The 22,356-nt window shown below is 52.6% G+C and overlaps 1 protein-coding gene across 3 annotated transcripts; it reads right to left on the bottom strand.

Annotated features, from left to right (window-relative positions):
- Positions 1-6: 6 nt before the first annotated feature.
- Gprc5b (G protein-coupled receptor class C group 5 member B) lies at positions 7-21,943 on the bottom strand. Of its 3 annotated transcripts, none has more exons than XM_055627374.1 (4): positions 21,937-21,943; positions 9,304-10,334; positions 1,557-1,717; positions 7-295 (listed from the first exon to the last, which is right to left on the bottom strand). In XM_055627374.1, the coding sequence occupies exons 2-4, from the start codon at positions 10,307-10,309 to the stop codon at positions 251-253; spliced, it is 1,212 nt and encodes a 403-aa protein (XP_055483349.1). In that variant the 5' UTR covers positions 10,310-10,334; positions 21,937-21,943; the 3' UTR covers positions 7-250. The 3 variants fall into 3 exon arrangements, with proteins under 3 accessions (XP_055483349.1, XP_055483350.1, XP_055483348.1); XM_055627375.1 differs by lacking the exon at positions 21,937-21,943 and adding an exon at positions 21,196-21,308; XM_055627373.1 differs by lacking the exon at positions 21,937-21,943 and adding an exon at positions 19,260-19,317.
- Positions 21,944-22,356: the final 413 nt, after the last annotated feature.

Raw genomic sequence — 22,356 nt, 5'->3', positions numbered from 1 at the left:
TGTGTGTGTGTGTGTGTGTGTGTGTGTGTGTGTGTGTGTGTGTGTGTGTATGGCAGGATACCAGAAGGGCAGTCACTGTTAGCTTTCCCGTTCATCCATATGTCACATTTACACGAAATCCCCTTGGTGGGATTTCCTGGCTTCCAGGTGGCCTGTCTCTGCCATGGTTATTGATTTCGCCCTCAAGAAAGACACAGCCAGGGAATAAAATCGGTAAGAGAGATTCTTATTCTCTGGAACTTAAGGTCTTTCACCAGTGGTGTCTTCCCGTGTGAGGTGGCGGAGCAGTTGGGATCTGGAATAACATAAGGACAGTACTAAGAACTCTGCAAAGTCATCATTAGAAACATGTCCTTTGCTTGTACCTGTGGGGCTGAGTCATCCACAGAAATGTACTGGAGGTTCATGTCACCCACCCTAAGGGACACACTCCTCACTCTGAAACCATGCTTTAAGAAGTGATGAGCCCTCGGGCATGCTAGGCAAGTATCCTAACAGTGAGCATCACCCCGAGAGCTTAGAGGATCCAACAGGTAAGTTCCCCCTTTTCTTCCCTACACTGGCCTTGAGGGAACTGGGAGGACTTCAGAATGATGGACAGGCTGTATTTATTACAGCACATGGGCTGGCCCCTTTGGGGACCAGTGGTCACAAGTTAAGTCAGGCTTTTCTTGGCCCCGGGACAAGAAACAGCCCAGGAGATGGTAGGGGGATTTAAGAACACAAATCTGTATTTCTATTTGTCTTATAGCCTGTTCAAAGCAAAGTGAACCCGGGGCCTAGCAGGGCCTTCTCAGGCCAGAAAAACCAAAATTCTCTCCCTCCAGGGATCAAAGACCATCCCCTGATGGTCTATTAAAAGGAAAAAAAAAAAAAAAAAAAAAAAAAAAAAAAAGCTCAGGTTGAGTTATGGAATAGGCACAAAACAAAGAATGGAAGTTGAATGTGCACATGTGAACTGGCTCATGCATTGTTTCTGACAAGCATGGAGCTACGTCTGCAAAGTACATGTAGGAATGAGCACCTCCTTGGATTTTGCTGGAATGAAACAAAGTCATTCCAACGGAGGCAAAAAGCAAAAGGTCAGACTTTCTGCTGCGGGTCTGTTTGGCGACAGATAAGTACAGCTGCTCTGCTGTTTGAGGGGCACGATTTCAATTTCTTAGGGAGTTGGAGGCAGCTGGGAGTACTGGACGGAGTAGGGGCCAGGGGGCTGAAGCTAGGGTGGATGTCAGCAAGGCTGCAAACAACCTCACAGAAAGCTTTTCCTTAGGGTCACCTCCCTAGGAGAGCGGTGGGGCCCCGTGCTCAAGGATGAAAATCCATTAGATAGAGAGCCCCAAGCAGCAGGTGGACATCTACAGATGGCCCCATGAGTACCGGTGGGTTTTCCTTTATGTGAAGAGGGGGCCAGACAAAGATGGAAGGTACGCATGCATGGAGCTGCAGTGAGCAGCCCAGAAAAGCAGCCTCCAGGTGTACCTAGCTGAAGCTGCCCCACTAGGTTGGACGACGCTCTTGGGCCTCCTGCCCGGACGTCATCTTTTGATACTTACAGTCCCGCCATTGAGCACGACGGCCATTTCGGTCGGCTGATACACATTGCTTCTGAATGGTGCGCTGGGTCGGCTCCCCAAGCCGCTGGGCTTCTTTCCCAGGCTGCCGCTGGATCTTTTCCCCAAGCTTCCATTGGAAAACCCCACTGCTGATCGAAGAGCTGAGAAAGGGGTTCCCAGGATGACAACACCAGGGGTGTGTGTTGGGGGGAGGACAAGGGAGGAGACAGGGATAATGGGGAGGGAGGGAGGAAGAAAGAAGAGAAGGAGAAAAGTAGGGAGAATTTTGTTTTTCTATAGCAATTAGCTCCCCCCACTTCTGTCCACCTACCACAGTGGTTCCCTTCCTCTGGGTGACTCTGTCCACCCACCAGAGTGGCTCCTCCCCTTTGTCACAAGCCTGATTCAAAACAAAAGTCACAAAGGGGCTTTGTTCTCGGCTCTCTAGGAGGCTGACCAGCCTCAGGAGGGTTGGGAACTTTTATGAAGCCCTGCTCTTCCCCAAACGGCTAGAGCCAGGCTGGGTGACAGACACTTCTGGGCTGTCACCTTACCTCACTGCAGAACAACACATATGTTCAGGTCTGTATGCACATCAATCAAAAGCAGTCCCCATTTGCGGACACTGCAGATCCGGGGACTGCTGAAAACATGCATACGACAGTGATTATATCACTGGAAAATGACCCTCTTGTCATTCCCAAGGAGGGATAAAAGATCCAAAGCAATGATGGCAAGGAACTAGCGCTGTTCTTTTCAGAGACCGCATCTAAGGTAGCTCAGACTCATTCTGTAGCCAAGGATGGTTCTGAACTCCCGATCCTCATGCAGACACACGCACAGGTATGCATGTACAGGTGCCCTCAGAGGCCAACGAGGGTGTTGGAGGTTATGAGCTTCTGAGTTGCCCAGTGTGGATAGTGGGAACTGCACTCTGATCTTCTGGAGGAGTATCAGCTTTCTGAACTACTCTGCAGCTCCTACTCTGCTTTTTGAGACAGTGTCTCACTGGCCACGGAAGTCCCAGGGATCCACCTGTCTCTACCTTCCCAGCTCTGAGAGGACAAGTGAGCACCACAATGGCTCTGGGGATAAAACTCAAATCTTCAAGCTTGTATAGAAATCCCTTTATCAACAGAGTCATCTCTCCGGCCCCAGGTGGCTGTACTTCGAAGAAATTAAAGTTTATTTTCAAATAAAGGAAAACCAACTTGAAAAGACATAGAGAACCTCAAGTATGTGTTTGTGAGTAATAGGAGCCAGCCTGTGAGGGGTTCTCACATCAGGCCAACGATAGCATCTGGAAATCAAGGCCATTAGTGGTGGTCAGGGGAAGGGGGGCATTTCAGGATAGTGAAACCATTCTGTGTGATACTACAAGGTGGATACAGGTCGTACTGCTTTTGTCAAAACTGACCGAATGATGCATTCTAATTAAAATACGGTCTTTGGCTCAGTGGCAGAGCACCTGCCTTGCATCTAAGGCCTTAGGCCCCATCCCCAGCCTCCACACAAGTGGAGGGAGATCTTACCTGGAAGATGATATCCCTAGTTTCACTGGAAGTACTAATATTGGCCAAAGAAAGGCCCTACTTAAAAGTCTTCCCTGAGAGAATACGGTAAGACAGCTTGGGCAAGAAACAGTTACCTTAGAGCCAGGTACTGTGAGAGGAGACATATAGAGGGATAGTTTTCATAGCATAGTGGATGCTTTTTTTTTTTTTTTAAACGACAGATAAAGCTTAAGTCCCATGGCCAAGGCCACACAGCTGGCTGAGCCCTCGCTGGAAGCCTGGCAGAAACAGGCAGCTTCTAACCCCCATACCAGCTCCAGATGCTCTACTGTTAACCATTACGGTTGGGTAAGTTGAAGCAAGTTGTGTTAACTGTCATTACGGATAGTTCACCCTAGACTGGACCAAAGAAACTGCAGGACAGACTCAGGAAGGCTTTCTTTCTTGCTTTGGCACCGCCAAGGCTTGGACAGCTGCTTATGCTGAGCGAGGGCAGCACGGGGAGTGGGGACAGTTAAAGATGGAGTTTTGCTACTGTCATCAGCTTCCCTTGAACGCAGAGCCCAGTCCCAGGTGTGGGGACTCTGCTTCTAAACACTCCCTCTTCACAGAAACCGAAGCTCAGTCCTCTTGCTACCCATGGTACCTAGGTCCCTCTCTGTGTAGGCTACTAGTGGTTTTCTGAGCATACCCTTGGCATTCTAGGTTCCTCAGCATGGGCCCAGGGTCCAGCTTGTGACAGGCCTGACCAATCAGAGCATTCCATCTTTGAGAGCACACTGGTTCAGGGATGACATTCAGAGCCAATCAAACTGACCCTGGGGGGTTTTCTCAAGACTTCTGAAAAGAATTCTCCATCCTGGGATTCTGTGCAAGACCAGAGCTACTGGGGATCATAATGCCTCCACCAAGAGATGAAGGAGTCTTAGTCTAGGCATCACTCGAGTCTCTTGAATCTAGCTCTTCCCGAAGCCTGCTATCTAGGGCATTGGAATTTTCATTTATTTGTTCAAATAGGTAGCATTCAAATTATATTTTTTTAAAAGTTGCTTGTAACCAATTCCAGAGGCTTTTGACTAGTTACCAGAGCTGACCCACAGCAGAGGTGAAGGGCAGGCAGTGTTATTCCTAAGTGGGTACCCGCAGACATAAACTCCTTGGTCAAATGCAGATTTTTTATGGTGTAGGCCCTGCAAGTGAGGCCAAGTGAGTCATACCTTCCCTGAGGCCTCACTCAAGGTCTCCAGCAGTAAACAGGAGACCTGAGAGCCCAGGGTCTCTAACAAAAGCGGGAACCACGTTCCTTTGAAAGGTGAATGTTTCCTCTGCCTTGTTAGCACTTTCTAAGATGTGATTGGAGGTGTGACATCTCTGGGTGTATTTGAATCCCTTAGCACTTACCTCATGCCTTATTGGTACTAATGAGGACACTGGTTAAGTGTATGTATGTGGGGGTCTCACTGATGGAAGGAAATACTGGGAGCGAGGCCACTGAAGCTTCATAGAACCACAGGACATGGAGAACATGCCTTCCATCTCGTGACACCTCATGGGACCTCAGTCAAGGGAAGAGAACCCAAGAAGCTGACCGGGAGATCCTGGTGCAGGGAGACACGATCACTGTAGCTCACTGGCATTACTTACTCTAAGGATAAGGCCCTGATGAGGCTGGTTTCCTAAAACACAAACCGGCTGAAGCAGCATGAAAGGTGCCAACAGCTGCTCCTACTGTGGCAAAGGAGCATACCCAGATGGTCCTCGGCCAGCGAAGTAAGGGTTTCTAGAATAAAGGCCAGCCCAGGCAGAATGTTCTCTGTGTGGCTTTGAGGCCTGCTCTGCCTGGTCTCAAGCGATTTCGGTGGACATATATTTTTGATAGATTAAAAGACGTCCCCCCCCCCCCCCCCCAAAAAAAAAAGGAGGAACAGGAGGTGATGGTAAGGGTGAGCTGCCAAGGCTTGTGGACAAGGTCATCCAAGAGCTGAACGGGAAGCTCGCTGGCATGGCCTTCCACGTTCCTTCCCCAGTGTGTCCATCGTGCATCTGACATGCAGCCTGGAGAAAGCTGCCAAGGGTGATGACATCAAGAAGGTGGTGAAGCAGGCATCCACAGGCCCACTCAGGGGCATCCTGTGCTACACTGAGGACCAGGTTGTCTTCTGTGACTTCAACAGTGACTCCCACTCTTCCACCTTTGGTGCTGGGGCTGTCATTGCCCTCAATGACAATTTTGTAAAGCTCATTTCCTGGTACTGCTACAGCAACATGGTGGACCTCATGGCCTACATGGCCTCCAAGGATTAAGAAGCCCTGGACCACCTACCCCAGCTTGGACACAAGAGCAAGAGAGAGGCCCCTGGCTGCTGAGGAGTCCCTGCCCCAACTCAGGCCCTGACTCTGACCATCTACCTCAGTTTCCATCCCAGACCCCCAGAAGATTGGAAGGGGCCCAGGGAGCCCTACTCTCTTGAATGCCATCAATAAAGTTCACTGCACCCACAAAAAAAGAAACCAAACCACTTTCCCCAAAGCAGACCCCTAAGTTCATCTTTGGCTGTTGTGGGAGCTTGAGTAAGTCGATTTCTAATCTGAAGATGGCTACAGTGTGGGGCAGGTGCCGTAACATTTTGTTCCTACTCAAACCGTTTCCAAAGCATTCCTGAGCAGCTCCTTTGCCTGCAGTGGACCCTATTGCTGAATGATAGTGGAGTGAGACCATTGAGATTCTAAAGGGATGTAGCTCAGTGGCCCAGAATGCACCAGGCTCCAGGTTCCATCCTCAGCACTACAAGCCAGCAAACAAGAACATCCTGTCTTAAAAAACAAACAAACAAAAGTCTTGACAACACACAAGGCTGCTGAAGACTTAGGGAGGGACTCAGTGTAACCACAGAATGGGCACTCATCGACCACCTTTCTGGGGTGCCACCTGGCATGACGTGTCAAGATTTAAAGTGCAGATTATTTAACTCATATCTAGGACATCTTTTGCAAGGAAGCCAGTGGACCGAGGAGCAGAAAGATGGACGGATAAGAGTGCTTACTGCGGCACTGTTATTATGGGAAGCCTGGGGCGGGCAACGGAGGATTGGGAAAATAAGTGCTGGTGCCTGATGGAAAATTCCACAGCATTCCCAGGGTACTAGAGCTCTTCATCCGCTGACCCTGGAAAGGCCTCGATCACACTGACTTAAGCAGATGGCAGGTCAGCGACTGGACCCAAGGTTTCCACCCAATGGTACCTTAGGATCATTTGGATTGCTTAAAAATTATACAGACCCCAGGCTCAGACTTAATCAGGGGCCCTGGCTGGCCAGGCTAAGGGCAGAAATCGGTGTTTTCTTCAGTAGCCCAGGTGGGTCTAATGGAGAGAAGGGTAAAGAAGGATGACTCTGCCCTAGTGCTGCGCTGTTTCATTTTTGTTCTGGAGACAGGGTCGCACTTAGCCCCTTCACAACAAACGGACCCCATGGGCTAGGGTATGAACTAAGTGAGAGCAGCCAATAAAATGCTCAGAATGGCACTTGACGTACGTTTTTTGTTTATGTTGTTGTTGTTGTTGTTGTTACTATTTGTAATTTTTGTTCTGTTGGGAATTGTGTGTCTTGCTGTGTGTCCCAGGCTGGATTTGAACTCACACTCCTCCTGCCTCCACTCACTCTCAGTGAGTGCTGGAATTACAGGCGTGTGCTGTCACACCTGTCATTACTTTTAAAATACTACTGCTTGGGTGCTTCTGACCTTCCAGTTTTTCTTTGAGGAAATCCAATCGTTCCCTTCAACCACTGGTTCTCAACTCTCAGGAGAGGGATTGGGGTCACAGGTTCTTTTAGAATGAGACAGAGTGATGGGCCAGTTCCCCAGGAGACACACATAACAGGTACGCAACTACCTTCCTTTTCTCAATTTCCAAGGTTACATACAAGGAGTCCGGGAACTCAGAGAGCCCCCCACCCCCACCCAGGAGGACCTGGCAAGGAGAGGTGGCTCTGCGAGGACTCCAGGACTAGCCAGGCCCCTCCTTTGTCACCACAGCTCCTGGTAGGCCTCTAGGCTTCCAAAGGTGACCTCTAGCGTGACTGTACCTTCTCCTGTTCCCAGCTGGGCTGACACTGAGTCCTTACCAACATCTTGGCAGACACAGCCATCTGGCCTGGAACTTTCTGAAGAAGAGAGCAACTTGGATTGCAGCCACACTGGGACCTTCCCCTCTGTCCAGAGGAGGCTGCTGCTGGCCCCCTTCATGGCCAGGCTGCCGAAGAAGCTCACTACATCTAGGTGTGACAGGGATATGGGTGGCTCTATAGGAAGTGAAGACCCTGGGCCTCCATGATCAACCCACACGGCCCACACCTGTACCTGGCCCCTGGGTGGATGTTGCTAAAGAGAAATGTTGCTAAATTTCAGTATGCTGTGGGCCACGTTCCAGCTGTTTGTCCTCAGGAAAACCCGTTCTTTTGAGCCTCAGCTTGCATCCATTCATCATGAAGGGGTATAGACGGCCAACTTCACAGGGTGACGTTGGGGACTGATGAAAGAGGGCAGGCTGAAGGTGAATAGTGCAGGCACAGAGAGCTAGTGGACAGCACGTGACAGGTGACCGGTGCCTCTGTAGGGCTGGGATTTAGCATTACTGATGGGCCCCTCTGAGTTGTCTCAGGAAATTGAGAAAGGTCATTTCTTTAAGCTCGGGGGTGGGACCCGGCCAGCTTCTTTTAAGCAATGCCCTAAGGGGCACCTGTGCAGCAGCAAGAGTTGGGCCTCAGGGGTACTGGTGGCCACATCCTCCTCCATCCTATCTGACGTCACCCCTGAGCAGAAAGAAGTAGTGACCCGGATGTCACCCCAACTGCCACCAAGTTGGCTCTCTTCCTCTGACCCCAGAAGAACTGTAGAGATGTTGATGATGGCAGAGGGAAGTTAAGAGTGGCTGGGTGGCAAGCCTTCTCACCTGGTGAGCCAGTTTGGGGGTCAGCTCTACATACATTTTCAGATGGTCTCTGCAGGGCTGAGCCTGGTTGTAGTGGAAGCGAGCCTATAGATGCAGCTGTCTTGGCAACCTGCATCTGTGCTCTCCTTGTAGGGACCACCATTCCAGTAAACCTTTACCCCTGAGTGTCTCACACTGCACTTTCAAGAGACCCCAGCCAAGACCCACAGGCTCCATGCTCAGTGCCACTAGGGTCTGATTCTCATTGTGTTCCTTTCTGTAATGCATCTTTACACAGTATGCCCTCCCATTATTTTTATTTCACAAATGAGAAAACAAAACAAAACAAACAAAAACAAAAAAACAAAAAACGAGGCTCAGGGAGGTCATATAATCTACCCAAAGCCACACAGCAGGTGTGGAGGTGGGAGAGTCAGGGTTTGAACCTGGATGCTGGACTTCGGGGCCTAATTTGAACCCTGCTGATGACTGAGGTGGAGGGCAGGAGCATCGGTCACGGTGGCCTGCATCCGTCTCGCACACAGGGTAGGTGCGCACTCAAATGCTTGCAGGGAGCTAGGGAACTAATGTTGGGGCATCGGCAGGAGGTGGTAGAGAGTGGGGTAAGCAGGAAGTGTATTCCTAGCCAGAGCATAAGGCAGGCAAGAGGCCTGGCTTTCCAATGCCCACTGACTCCAGCGAGGTTCAGAAAACTGCAGCCGTAGAGGAAGGCAGGCTCAGCACTGTGCGACCTAATAGACACAACTTTGTTTGTTTGTTCCGGTGTGTGCATTGCTGGAGCTAGACCCAGGACCATATGCATGCTGGGAAAATAGTCTACCAAGGGAGCTTCCCACATCATTTAAAAGCCAGCAACCTGCGTGCTTGTTGTTATAGTGATAAATGTGTATCTCTGTGTGTACATGTTTAGGTAAGAGGTCAACTTCAGATACTGTTCTTAGAAACCAACCCTTGTGTTTTCAGACACAAAGCCTCAGAGATCAGGCTGGCTGATCAGCTTGCCCCTGGGATATGCCTGTCTCTACCTCCTCAACACTGGAATTATAAGCACATGTTACCACCCCTGGCTTTTCTCTCGGTTCTGGAGAACGAACCCAGTCATCTTGCTTCCCCTGACAGCATTTACCAACTCAGCCGTCTCCCCACTGTTGGATTTTTATAAGAAATTAGTTGGCCATCGGCGTGAGGAAAAGGATACGTAAGAATATCTCTGACCAGTTAGCACGGGGAACATTCATGATTGCGGAGTCTGTTGCCCCAGGTCAGGCAGTGGTTGCTTTACCTGCATTATGTTCATCCATCGAGAAGGCCTTGTTCTCCATGTAGGCCCTCGGCAGGGCCATGTCCTCCTCAAATGCCGTCTCCCGCATCCTGGGCTGTGAAGTGTCAAAGTAATTGGGTGGGTTCTCCTGCAGGGGTGGGAGAAGGGTGTAGTGGATCTCCGGGATGGCATGGAAGATGACAAAGACCCAGCCGCTGGCCACCAGTGTAATGGCCAAGGTGGGGTCGTTCCAGGAATCTCCCTTCTTAATGATGGTGTTGCCGAAGAGGTACATAGTCATCCAGACCACCCAGATGAGCACAGAGAGGAAGGTAGTGATGAGGATGAAGGCTCCATTCGCCTTCCACCGCCTGAACTTGCCACAGAGCGTGAAGAGGGACTGCGCCAGGGTGATGGCCAGCAGTACCATGTCGTAGATGAGCGCCATCACAAAGTCCATGGGCTCATAGGCGCAGGCTGGCTTCGTGTCACGCAGCACAGTCAGCACCAGCCACTCAGTGGCAATGATGACCTGCACCATCATCAGGCACAGTGCCAGGCTCACCAGCTGCCAGCCGGCCGGGCTTGTGCCCTGGCGCACCAGCCTCCGTACCCGCCACGCCTGGCTCAGCAGGCAGGAGAAGCAGAGCGCGAAGAGGACACCCCAGAGGAAGCGTCGGATGGAGCAGATGGTCTCGTCCATCTGAATGATGAAGGCGAACGTCAGCCCAAAGAGGCCCAGGGTCCCCAGCAGGAAGAGGAAGTGGAGGCACACGGGCCTCCTCTTCTCCTTGTCCTTGATGAAGGGCAGTCTCACCAGGAGGATAAGCATCAGGAGCAGTGTGATCAGGGCTCCCGCCCCGGCCACTGCCTCCACCACGATGCCCCAGATGGCGTCCAGGTCGCACAGGGACACGTACTGAGGAAGAAGGTCCAGCCCACAGCCCCGGGATGTGCTAGCGTTCTCTGAAGCCACAGACGCAATCACCAGGAGCAGGGGCAAGGGGAACACCTGATGGGTTCTCATCTTTCTCTCTGACACCAGGAACGGTCTAGAAAATGGGAACAGTTAGGGAGAGCGATCAATCCAGTATAATGCCCCACTCTGCTGATTTCCTGAGGACTTAGCTCTCTTCAAACCTGCTAGCCATCACGGCTCCTTCAGGCACTTGAGATAACAGCATTGACTTTCTCCAGGCATCATGCTCCCTCGAGCAGGCACTCTGTCACCTACTTGAACCCTGGCCCAGATCAGTAGCCATGAACCAGCACTAGCAGTACCTAGATAACTTACAGGAGGGAGACTCACCTTCTCCCTCTACCCCTGTGCAGCCTGGCTTCTTCCAGTAAGGGAATGAGAAAAGTTTTAAAGGGACAGCTACCAGCCAGACACTCAGCTGGGGCAATACTGTGTTTCTTCTCCTTCAACTTTTAAAGGCTAATGTGGAGTATTTACTGATCCACTTGCTCTAGGCCCAAAACTGGACTCAGCCAGTCCTCATAATGCCCTGTGAGGCAGCAGGTCCTATTGTGACCTCCATTTTCAAGTGACAAAACAGGGTCCTCAGGGTGTGACACTCGCCCCAGGCCACACAACCACACTCCAGGAAGCCACCCTCCTCTCGGCAGAGAGAGAGAGAGAGAGAGACCCCAGCATTACACACATGGTACATTTAGTGGTCCCAGCTAGGTCTGCAGCACCCGTGGATTCAACTAAGCTTAGATGAAGAATAGTGGAGAAAAAGGTTCTTTCCGTTCTGAACACAGGCAGACATTTTTTGTTGTTACCGAAACATTGCATAGTAAGGGATGACGATGTATTGGGTGTTTTAAGTGATCCAAGTCCACGGGGTATGGGTATAGGCTACGTGTGAATACTGTGCCTTTCGCAGAAGGGCCTGGAACATCAGCTGAAGGCTGGCACCAAGGCTGTTGGCATCCAGGGAAATCCTGGAGCATTTCCTGTGGCTGTGCCTGTACACCCAGGAGCGTTTCTGAGCTCTGTCTCCCTCACACACCCCACCTTCCTCCTTCAAAGATCTCTTGAGGCTCCATTCACTCGACTCACCTGTTGTCCCTACCCGGGGCTGCCTGAGAGTTTAAGTTGCCACACTTTCCCCCAGGTGTGCTCCAGGTGGTCCGTGACAGCCCTGATCCAGTCTTCGCTTCCCCTGCTAGGACACTCTCTGATTCTTTTAATTTTGTTTTTTCTACCTGTATAGTTGAACCTAGGGTCTCATGCACGGTACATCCCTGACCCATTTACATTATTTTAAATTTTCATTTTGAGATAGAGTTATACTACCTTACTCCAGCTGCCTCTGAACTCACCATAGCCCAGGTGGGCTTTGCACTGGTGGCCTTCCTGCCCCAGGCTCTCGAGCAGCAGGGCATGCAGGCCAGTGTCACCAGGCCTGGCTGGCTCCGCAATGATGCTTCCTCCCCCAGCTCGCTCCAGAACCATCAGCGCAGACTCTGCCAAGGTCAGTGCGGCTCTCACAGGCCACAGGCAGAGTCTTGTGGGCCTAGCTCTAATCAAGCCTGCCATTTTTGTCTACTTTGTTTCTTTACTCCTTCCTTTTCTCCTGTCCTCCCTTCTTGCCTTTGTGTGCTACCTCAGGACAGAGACAGTTTCTTTTACTCCCATTTGGTATCTGGGACAGGTCTTTTTTATTATTTATTTGTTTGTTTGTTTGTTTGTTTATTTGTTTGTTTATGTCTTTGGGACAGTTTCTTTTACTCCCATTTGGTATCTGGGACAGGTCTTTTCATTATGTCTGTCTGTCTGTCTGTCTGTCTTTGGGCCTGTCCTATGCATTGTGGGATGGGTTTCTTCAACCCTGCTCCTTTATACTGCCAACTATCTCCTGGGTGAGGGGCACAAAATCCCCCCACAAAGGATTAGTGGTAAAGACACCATTATTAATACACAGTAACCGGCACAGGGCAGGCACGTAGGAAATCCCTATGGAACAAGGACTCCAAGGGTATTCAGTCCGCCCTTTATCCCATGGACACCAGCTCCTTGGTTTTGAAAAGGGTGGGACTTGGTCTGCACAGCTGTGGCCCATGCTCATTACTCGTCATAGTAAGCCATTTTAACCTCATCTATGCGTAGGTCCGTAACCAGCCACCCTCCCCACAGCACAGCGCCAGGCGTCCCTGGGGCTTCCGTTGAGTAAATGCAGTATCGACCACCTCTCTTTCTTTTCCTCTCCTTTACATGAGCTCCCTTGTGCCTGCCTTGACCTCCCTGCCATCGACTGCATAAATTATTGATGCTGCAGAAGGTGGCTGGTGGTATGGGGTGGACCACTATGCTTATAAAGGGAAAGCGTGTTACAAACAGAAGGTACTTGGAAAGAGGGGCTCCTTCCACAAGAAGCCCCACTCAGGCAAATTTAGGGGTGGGGATGCACCCTAGCTATTGACCGTCTGCTTGTAGTCTAATCGTAATCGTGCCGTGGAGGCTCCGTGAGGGACACTTGTTTAACTAACTCACTGTGTCCTGACCACTGACCACTACCCCCAACACATGAAAGTTCGTCTCTCTTGATGTTTCTAAACTGTGTTGGAGGCTGGCCAGCTGGCTCAGTGGGTAAAAGTGCTTGCTGGCCAGCCAGACAACCTAAGTTAGATCCCTTCGACCCAAAGGACAGAAAGAAAGAACCAATGCCTGCAAGTTTGTGTGTGTGTTGCCCATGCCCACACCCAAAGAACCTGGCTGCACAGTGCCCTTTGGAGAGACACATTCTGAACAAAAGCACTTACGAGCAAAAGTTTAAGAGCTGGGTGGGACAGAACAAGCTGCCATTGGCCCACAACAAGGTGGAGGGGCTCCAGCCTGAGTCTCCCCTTTATGAGTCGTCAGTGATACAAATGCCGTTAAGAGAGTTCTCAGCATCACAGCCCAGGCAATCTCTCGAGTTCACACCCAATTCCATCTTCCCCTGGGGATCAGGAGATGATGTTTGGGAGGAGCTTCTGGAATATGGACCTATGCACCTATGCACCCTTTGACCAGTGGTTCTCAACCAGTTTTGGATGTCAGAACAGGAGAGGGAAGAACGGGCATCTGTTGACTAATGACCAGGCCTACAACGGAACAGCAGTTTCGTCCGACAGAACAATGCAGCCCAGTCAGCCTATGGGACTAAGGCTGAGAAAGGCTGGTTTTAGACATCAAGGTCGGAACTGGTAAGAGAAACCAGGAAACCCACCAGGTCCTGGTCGGGCCTGTACCTCACCACACCCTTCACTGCAAAACTTGGCTTTCTTTTAGTTATGTCCACCCCCCGGCTGTAAACGGCAATTTGGTCTCCTCAGCTCTTCTCACTTGCTTCTTGTCTCTCCTGTCCACCCAACCTGAAATGAGTAACATCCAGATGGCGCCCACACTTCCGAAACTGTTCGGTATTCTCGAAGCGCATGTCCAGGACTCCAGTTTCCATTTTCTTTCTGCCTCAGGAAATGGACCCTCTCATGCTCTCTGTTTTCACGGCCACAGGTAAAGCCCTTTTCTCCTTCCAGGGCAGCTATGGGTTTTGTGGCAGCAGTTGCTTCTCTCGTTTCTGGGAAGAACTCCCAATTTCCTTTTGGAGAGTAAGCCCTAGCTCCCAGCTGGAGGTCTGGTAGGACTTAAGCGAAATGTCCTCAGCTGGTGGAGCTAGTTTAAAGGCCAAGGGACCTTTAGGAGGTGGGGCTTGGTGGGTAGACGTCATCACCTTTGACAGTGAATGGCCTGGCTTTAGACCCCACCGCCGAGTCCTGGCCTATGGCCACATGAAGAGATGATGCTGTGCACTGCCACTGGCATGCCATCCCTGTCATGACGAAGTCTCAAAAACCATGAAGCCAAATGCTCCTGTCATCCCTTGTTCTGATCAGCTATTTTGTGTGTCAAGAAATGTAGCTGCGAGCTGGGCGCAGTGGCACACGTCTTTAATCCCAGCACTCAAGAGGCAGAGGTAGGTGGATCTCTCTGAGTGGGAGGCTAGCTTGGTCTACAAAGTGAGTCCAGGACAGCTAGGACTACACAGAGAAACCCTGTCTTGAAAAACCAAACCAAACCCAAAACAAACAAACAAAAACCCCAAGAAAATGTAGCCGTGATGGGTAATATCAACTTGATAGACTGTAGACTCACCTAGGAGGCAAACCTCTGGACATGACTGGAAGGGACTGATTAACTGAGTTGGGTAGACCCACTCTAAAAGCAGGCCACACTGTTCACTGGGCTGGACTCCTAGACTGCATATGGAGACAGTGACCTCAGCATAGTCCTCTCCTTCTGCTTTCTGACTGTGGATTCAATACCAGCCGCCTCAAGATCCTACAGCCTTGATTTCTGTTCTGATTTATTATACCCTCCAACTGTGAACTGAGATAAACCCTTTCTCCTCATTAGTTCTTCTTGTCAGGAAAAGTAACTAAAATTGTAGCTAATGCAGCATCTTCTCTTTTTGATGAAATTGGTTAGAGGAGGAGAGGTTAGGGGAGGGAGACTGTCCCTCCCGGGGAGAGAACCCGTTAGAGAGTAAGGCTGACCCAGAGGCAACATCTAGGGGAAGGGCTTGAGTCCTAATCTACTGAAAGGCGGCTAGATCCACTGATGCCTGGAACCAGCAACCGATAAACTACATCCTCTGATTGAAACCAGTTTGAGTTGGGTTTCTGTCACTTGCCAGCGAGTTCCCAAAAACCTAGGCATAAGGGTTCCCTCTTGCCCCATAGTAGGGGTATAGATGAACCCAACCATGGCCAGACACCACAGGGGAGAGCCCAGTTGTCTCAAGCTGGTCACTGCTGTCTCTAAGGATGACTATGGGGTGCAACCTCCCAATTCCACAGAACTACATACAGGATGAGGGGAAAGGGTTACGCCGAGGCCAAGGCCACTGGCTCATCTAGGGTTTCTATCACATCAACGACTACAGTAATTGCTTCCTGGATTCCCTGACGCATATAGTAACATCCTAAGAATCTGCCTAAGGGAGCTAGATATGGTGGTACAGGCCTGTAATCCCAGCGTTGTTTGGGAGGTTGGGGCTAGAGGACCATAGCAAGCTAGGGCTACATAGTAACTTCTAGTCCAGCCTGAGCTACCGCTGAGAAACCTTAAGCCCAAAACCAAATACACAAGCTACAGAACAATCCCGGAGGCAAGCGCTAAGGCTGTCTCCATTTCACAGGAGATCATGCTGTGCAGTACAGGGAGAGTTGCTGCTTGGCCAAGGTCACGTGGTGTCAGGAGAGCGGCGCCTGAGGCAAACAAGCATCTTATTGTTTCTGGGCTTTCCGTAGGCCAGAACTTGTAGAAGAGTCACTGGTGTCTTTTGCTGGATGGTTTATCTGCAAGAGGTCCTCCCTGCTCCCACCGCACACTTCGCCAGTACTTTTTGACCCCTGACTCTGGGTGTGCATGTGTGTGCACACACAAACACATGCTGGTATCCTCACCCAAGCAGACATGCCTGGCCAGAGGCCGACTTTGGATGTCTTCCTCCTTGACTGGCCACACTGTTAGAGACAGGGTCCCTTACTGAACCTGGATCTCACTGAGTCCATTCACTGTCTTTCCAGGAGGCCTCTGCATGTCTCTAAGCCCCAGCAACTGGCCTTAGAGATGTGCATGGCCACGGGATCCGAACTCGGGCCCTCCTGCTTGCACTTTGCCCTCCAGCCCAGTTTCCCCTTATTCTAGTTGTCTTTTGGTCTGTTCCTCTCCACCCGCCACCTCCAGGCCCTCATCTGTTTTGTTGTGGCCTTCAGTTGCTAAGTGAATGAAACTTAAAGGTGCCCGCTACTGTGCTATCATTTCCTTCTAACAAGGAGGAAACTGAGGGGCTTGAGAGTTTGCCTCTTCGGCTGCCCCAGACCTGCAGGCCCCACTCACGCACAGACATCAAGATGAATGAGGACACAGAGAGCAGGAGCTCCAGGCAGGCACTGGATGCCCTTGTCAGGTAAGCCCTATCCTTTCAATCAGCCACCTGCTGCTTCCCACCTCCAAGGGCCCTGTGTGGAACAATACCAGATTAGAGGTTCTGAGGCAGCCTCCAGGCAGAGCTGCCTGGGATGGATGAATACATGGCAACAAACCCATGGGGGTGAGGGCCCGCCGGCTCCTCAAAGGGAGTAAAGAATAGACGGGAATGAATGCACAAGCCTCGGCTCACATACTAATTACCTCTGCTGCCAGCCCTGGCACTCAGAAGTGTGACTCACTCCGATGTTCCTAAATACACTGTGAAACACACCCACCCAAATCACCCCCCCCCCCAGCATACACCACACCACAGGGCCATAATACACCGCACCACACCTCACATATTTACAAACCACACACACACACACACACACACACACACACACACACACACACAGTCTACAGAGGAGCCAGGAGTACCCAGCAGCCCCCAGTCTCCTCCACTGTCCTGAGTGCTGGTTCCACAGAAACTGGTGAGGACGATGTAGGACACTGTGAACGGGAGAGCAAAACTGCTTAGCCCGCGTCTCCCCAAGGACTTCAGAGTCAGACCCCTCCCCCGAAGTTTTAAATCCTACCTTGTTGCTGGGGAGTGGTCCAGCATGCACACGCCACTGGACTTAACCCCGGCACAGAGCGCTTGCTAGCACACTATGACTCTGAGCTGCCGAGTTAACCTTTCTTGCCTCAGTTTCCTCATTTGCAAAGTGAGGGTAATAACAGCACCTGAAATCACTGAGGGCTGAGTGGTGAGGACTGAGGTAACTGCAAGTGGGCATTCACCTGTAATCCTAACATTTGAGAAGCCGAGGCAGGAGGATCTCACGTTTAAGCGCAGTCTCAAATGGGAGGTGGGGGCTGTGGGGTGGCCAAGTGGATAAAGTGTTTGTGAAGAAAGGACGGATTCCCAGAACTCACCTAAAAGTTGGACTCCAGGATTGGCCGGCCTGTAATCCCAGTGCCCGGAGGTGGAGACGCCTGGGGTGGGTTACCAGGGGCAAGCTGCTACCTAGACTAGCCAAATTGGCAAGTTCGACCCTGCTTCAGTCAATAAAAGTGACAAAGAATCTAAAACAGTGTCAACCTCTGTTCTCCATATGCACATATAGCCCAAGCAAACACACACACACACACACACACATACACACACACACACACACACACACACACACACACACGATAACTATACCGTGTAGAACACTAGTTAACGTAGAAAAAATTAAAAGATTGGTAAATGTTCTACTCTCTGCAGTGGTAACTTTTGCCATGGATTTCCTAGGAGGGACTGTTGCCATGGAGGTGGAATCGTGAGGGGGCTCTCCAGTCTGTTTATCTACCACTGCTTTCCAGCCTCTCCCATCATCTGCCACAGCCAACAAACAGGTCCTTGAGGTGGAGGGAAGGAGACCAGTCTTCAGATGGGAACAGGAGCTCTGAGCGTGAGCCTCACTGTCAAGGTTGAACCCGGGCCAGTGACCCTTGAAACCAGCCGTGGCTATGAAGCAGTCAGAGCCAAAGCTGCTGGAGACCACACTCGGGCCTCCTCCTGGGAGGTAGGATCTCCTTCCTCTGGTCCTCCCATAGGGATGGAAAATGTCCCAAACTGCCCTGCAACCCTTCTGACCAGCCTCAGCCCTGGGGCTACCAGCAGGGTTCCAAAGAGAATGTTCTTCCTGCTTTGCCAGGAGGGCAGGAGGGCAGAATCTGAACCAGAGTATTGGGGGGTGTGTGTGTGAGCAGGTGTGTTGGAGGGGGGAGGAGCAAGTTTTCCCAGTCCCAGCAAACTTCATAGCTCAGTACCCAGCTGAATATCTGCCACAGTTTACATCCTCTTCACACTCCAAGATCTCGACAGGAGGGAGGTCAAATAGAACTGTGTGACATTGGTGTTGCTTAAGCTCTCGGAACCTCAGCCCTTCCTCTGTAAGGTGGAGGTGGTTGTGCTGCCAGCTTGAGGTCCCTGTGAACAGCCCTTTGCGCAGAGGAAGCAGGGGGTGCTAGCTCGCTAAGACACTCAAGGGTCCCATTGTCCTGTGGGGACCATGAAGGCAACGAAGTCAAGCCGCCTCGGCCAGAGGCTTCGTGGAATCTACAGACCAAACTAGGAATCCATTTCTCCCAGCTCCTGACCCCAGGGCCTTTTCACTGCACCCCAGTCCGGGCCCCATGTCTGGCATAAGTCCAGGTTGGGGCTGGGAGCCAGGGTCTCTTGAGCTCCAGCATTACACTCTGTCCTGGCCCACTCCCCTGGAGGCCCCCCCCCCCCCCCCCCCCCCCCCCCCCCCGCCTCCCCGTGTGTTTCCTGCTTGGCTAGTTTAAACCGTTACAAAGTTTCCTGACATTAAACTCTTTCCCAGACCCAAAATGTCTGTGCCTCGCTCTGATATCTTTTCCAAGTTAAGAGTGTCATCATCTTCATTACTCTGTGCTGACTAGACACTAGCCTCTTCCCGGAGCTCAACTTTACAGGCCCTCTGAGGTTAGTAAGTTGGTACAGCAAGAACATCAGCTCTATGAGCCATGAATATGCAAAGCAGCTGCGGGGCCTGTAAATAAAAGCAATCATTTAAATGCAAATTGCAGCCTAGGATGCCTGAACCTCAGTGCTAGGATTCTTCTCTGGGTACAGTTCTGAGGCGAGAGCGTGACTAACGGGAAATCCCCAGCAAGCTCCAGCTGAAATGCTACAGAGGTCTTGGACCCTGGGTTGGGGTTCCCTATGGTAAGTAAGACTGTGTGGAAGTAGGAGGTGGATCTTTGAAAACCCAAGCCACTCCTTCAATTAGCTAACGGGGCTCTCTGGGGCTCAGGGCAGTGCCCGCGACTGGTTCCACAGCCCGGACTCCCTACACCACAGCCTGCCTGTAAGCGGCACCAAAGGAGCTGCCTGCTGTCTGTCTCCTTGTGGAGGTCACCGGGGCTCTTAAAACCACACCCCTGTGGCCTCCCGCTGGGAACTCTCCGAGGGTTCAGAATAAATTCAAAATACCTTTCCAGGGCTCTCCAAAGACCAGGATCTGTCCAGCGCCTCCTGTCCCCTCTCGCCTATCCCCACCAATCCGCCCACTCACTCTGGCTACAATGGTCTTTGTGTCTCTTCCCCCAAGCCTATTTCCCACCTCCAACCTCCTGCAGCCTGGATGCCCTTACCCCGATCGCCCTCTAAGTGGAGGACACCCTCTTGCTGGGGTCCGCTTAAAAATTCCATTCGCCTTGTCACCTCGTGCACCAGAAGTCCTGACCACTCTGTTTTCCAGGCAGCCCTGTCCCGGGCAGGTGTTGTACGAGGCGGTATTTATTTGCTCCATTAGAGTTTCTCCGTCCAGGTCTCTGCAGTTCCCCCGCCCCCTACTCTGGGCCCTATTCATTTTATACAAGGCATTTCCTCACCACTCGGTTCTGTGTCCACCACAAGTGTTGAAAAACAAACAAACAAACAAACAAAATTCAGTAAAGATTTAGTCTTTTTTTTTTTCTTTCTTAATAAAGAAAGCCCTCCCTCTTTTGCTGCCTGGGCCCCAAACTGCAGCTCCCCCCGCCCCCAACACTCCATCTTCCCCTCTTCCAGCTCAGCTGACCCTTTTCAGACTTAGAAGCGACGGGATCAGGGAAACAATGTTCACAGTGGAGTTAGAAAACTAGCCCGGAGGAGGGTTTCCAACCAACAGATGCCAATTTGCATTCTATTTACATGCTATTTGCATGCAGTTTAACTCCAAGTGTGGTTATTCCCAAAGCCTGACTGCCCACGAAAGAAACTTAGGAAATAACATTCCGAAGTGCTGTGTGTGTGTGTGGGGGGGGGGGGGGGGGGGTGCCGGCCTCTCCTGCCTCCTCTTGTCTTTGTGGGGGAGCCCCGGAGCTTTCTGGACGCTGCTCAGGTGCCCCCACCCGGGCGCAGTCCGGCGGCCGATGCGGCGCGTGTGCTGGGGCCCCAGGCGGGGACGGTGGTGCCCGCCACACTCCCGGGGCCTTTGTCCCCGTTCCAAAGAGCCGCCCCCTTGGCGAACAGAAGGAGAAGGGGGGAACCGGCTAGGCCTGGGTCTGACGGAGCAAGAACAGGGGGGCAGGCCCTCCGTTTTGGGGCGTCCTCTGGGGCAAGGTCGGTGAGCCGACTCAGAGCTATTTAACCAGCTACAGCCGGCCAAGGAGGGGTGCGGACTCCTGGTCGGTGCTCGCCCCTCCCACCCGGTCCCCGAAAACGTGTGGGTTCTTGCGGGGCTTCGAGCCCCAGTCCCCTAGAAAGCTGCCTTCCTCAGAGGCCCCAGAGCCCTCGCCTGTCCAGAAATCCTTCCCCTTCAGCGTACGCAGCCGCCCCTGGACTTCCAGCCCACCATCCCTCCCCGCCCCCCAGCCTCAGATTTCCTCCCCGTGGTGCCCACCCGCTCGCGCCTTTTCCAGGACTGCGCGGCCGCTGCGGGAAGCAAGCTGGGTCCCCCCAGACCCTGCGGCAGGTGAGGCTTCACGTCTCCAAAGGCCGGCCTTTGCCCCAGGCCAGGTCTGCGTAGTTCACCACCAGCAATCCGCGCTCCTCCCGCACCCCCCCGTCAGCGCCCCCTACCCCGTGACGCCCCTCACAGGGGTCCCTAGCCCAGGGCTGGACTCCCATTTATTCCCAGCTGCCTGTCGCCCGTCGTCACCCCGGACCCTAACCAGAGCCTCGGCTTCTACCTGGTTTGTGGATCCCGCCCCAGATAAAGGTCCCCAAACCCCTGCCCTCGGTCAGCCCTCTGCAGCTCCTCTCCCGCCGCACTGTGGCACCCCTTCAGCCGAAACCCACAGCCTCCCTGCAAATGCACTCCGAGGAGGGAAAAACAGAACAAGCACGAGCCCGGATCCCCTCCGGATCTTCCCAAACCCACGGCGGGAAAAGTTTCTGGGGTCCCCGCGGCGTCCTCCCCGTGCCGGCGCTGGCTGGCACTTACCGACCCTCGCGGCCCCGCAGCGCCGACGCTCCTGCTGGCCCTGGGCCCAAGTCACATCTCTGCAGCGCGCCCGCGGCCCCCGCTCCCTGCACGTCCGCCAGCCGAGCCCGCCTCACTGCATCGCTCTTCCGAGCTGCGACCGCGCGAGGCGCCCCCTGGCCCGGCCCGCGCTGCAGCAGCCGAGGCCCCGCCCCTCCGGCAGGCTCCGCCCCTGCAGGCCCCTCCCCCGTCCGGGTCTGCGGCTCGGCTCAGCCCGGGACCCGAGCCGCAATCCCAGGCGCCTGGGCTTGTTCTGAGCTTTAAGATGCCTTCCTCCTCCAAACCTCCGGTGGCCCCAAATTCGAGGACATCTCCTCCCTGCTAGGAGTCCAGAAGCACAGGAACTAGGTTGAGCTGTTTCCAAAAACATCCTCAGCCACGTACGACGCAATATTCCCGGGGGGGCTTAGCCGGCTCTGCCCGCACACACCTGCAGGCAGTCCAGGACGCTGAGAGGGTCTCCCAGTCACCAACGCCTCGTTGAGATGCACTTAGGCAGGTCCCTGCCAAGCTCATTCCCCGCCCTCTCTCATCCCGCTCCAGCCCCCCTCCCCCTTTCTCTTTCCACGGCTATCCTTGGCCACCCTAAACATGAACGTCACCACGGTGATCCCCTCACGTGGGTCCGGGTGTACGATTGCCACCACCTCTCACACATCATTCCCACTGGCACACATCCTCCACTCTCGTGGGCACACGTACCCGGAGAGCCCAGACTCTTGGCTGTACTCTGCACTGACGCTCAGGGCACAGATCCCGCCGGTGCCCACGGGGCGGGCATCGGACACACATGCAGGAGCGGTCAGGTCGTCCCTCACTTTTTCTTCCACCTCTGCTTTCTCTAGGTGAGACCGCCCCTCCTCAGTCCAGTCCGGTAGACGCAAAGACACGAACCCTCTCCCCCTGGAATGAGAACAGGGATATGGCTGCAGAATAAACGCTCCTTTTAGCGGTAGTTGCAGCTTCTGAATCTGGGGGATCACGAACTTTTAGGATACCCGCATCTCTTCCCCAGACTCTGAAAGTCCGTCTCTACCAGTCTCTTCAAGTCGGGTTTTCTCCGGGTCAGGCCACGTACAGTTTGGCAATACGTCTCTGAGAATATCTTTTCTTTTTAAGGTC

This window comes from Psammomys obesus, unplaced genomic scaffold (assembly GCF_907164565.1).
Source record: "Psammomys obesus unplaced genomic scaffold, mPsaObe1.curated_primary_1811, whole genome shotgun sequence".
NCBI lineage: Eukaryota > Metazoa > Chordata > Mammalia > Rodentia > Muridae > Psammomys > Psammomys obesus.
The sequence above is the reverse complement of the archived record's forward strand: the minus strand, read 5'-3'. Positions and strand labels throughout refer to the sequence as shown.

Excerpts from the sequence above, each read along its gene's own strand:
- Gprc5b (XM_055627374.1), bottom strand. The coding sequence starts at position 10,309 with ATGAGAACCCATCAGGTGTTCCCCTTGCCCCTGCTCCTGGTGATTGCG. Across the intron at positions 1,718-9,303 it reads GATGGATGAACATAATGCAG|CTCTTCGATCAGCAGTGGGG; the intron begins GTAAAGCAACCA and ends CCCCTTTCTCAG. Across the intron at positions 296-1,556 it reads TCGTGCTCAATGGCGGGACT|ATCCCAACTGCTCCGCCACC; the intron begins GTAAGTATCAAA and ends ATGTTATTCCAG.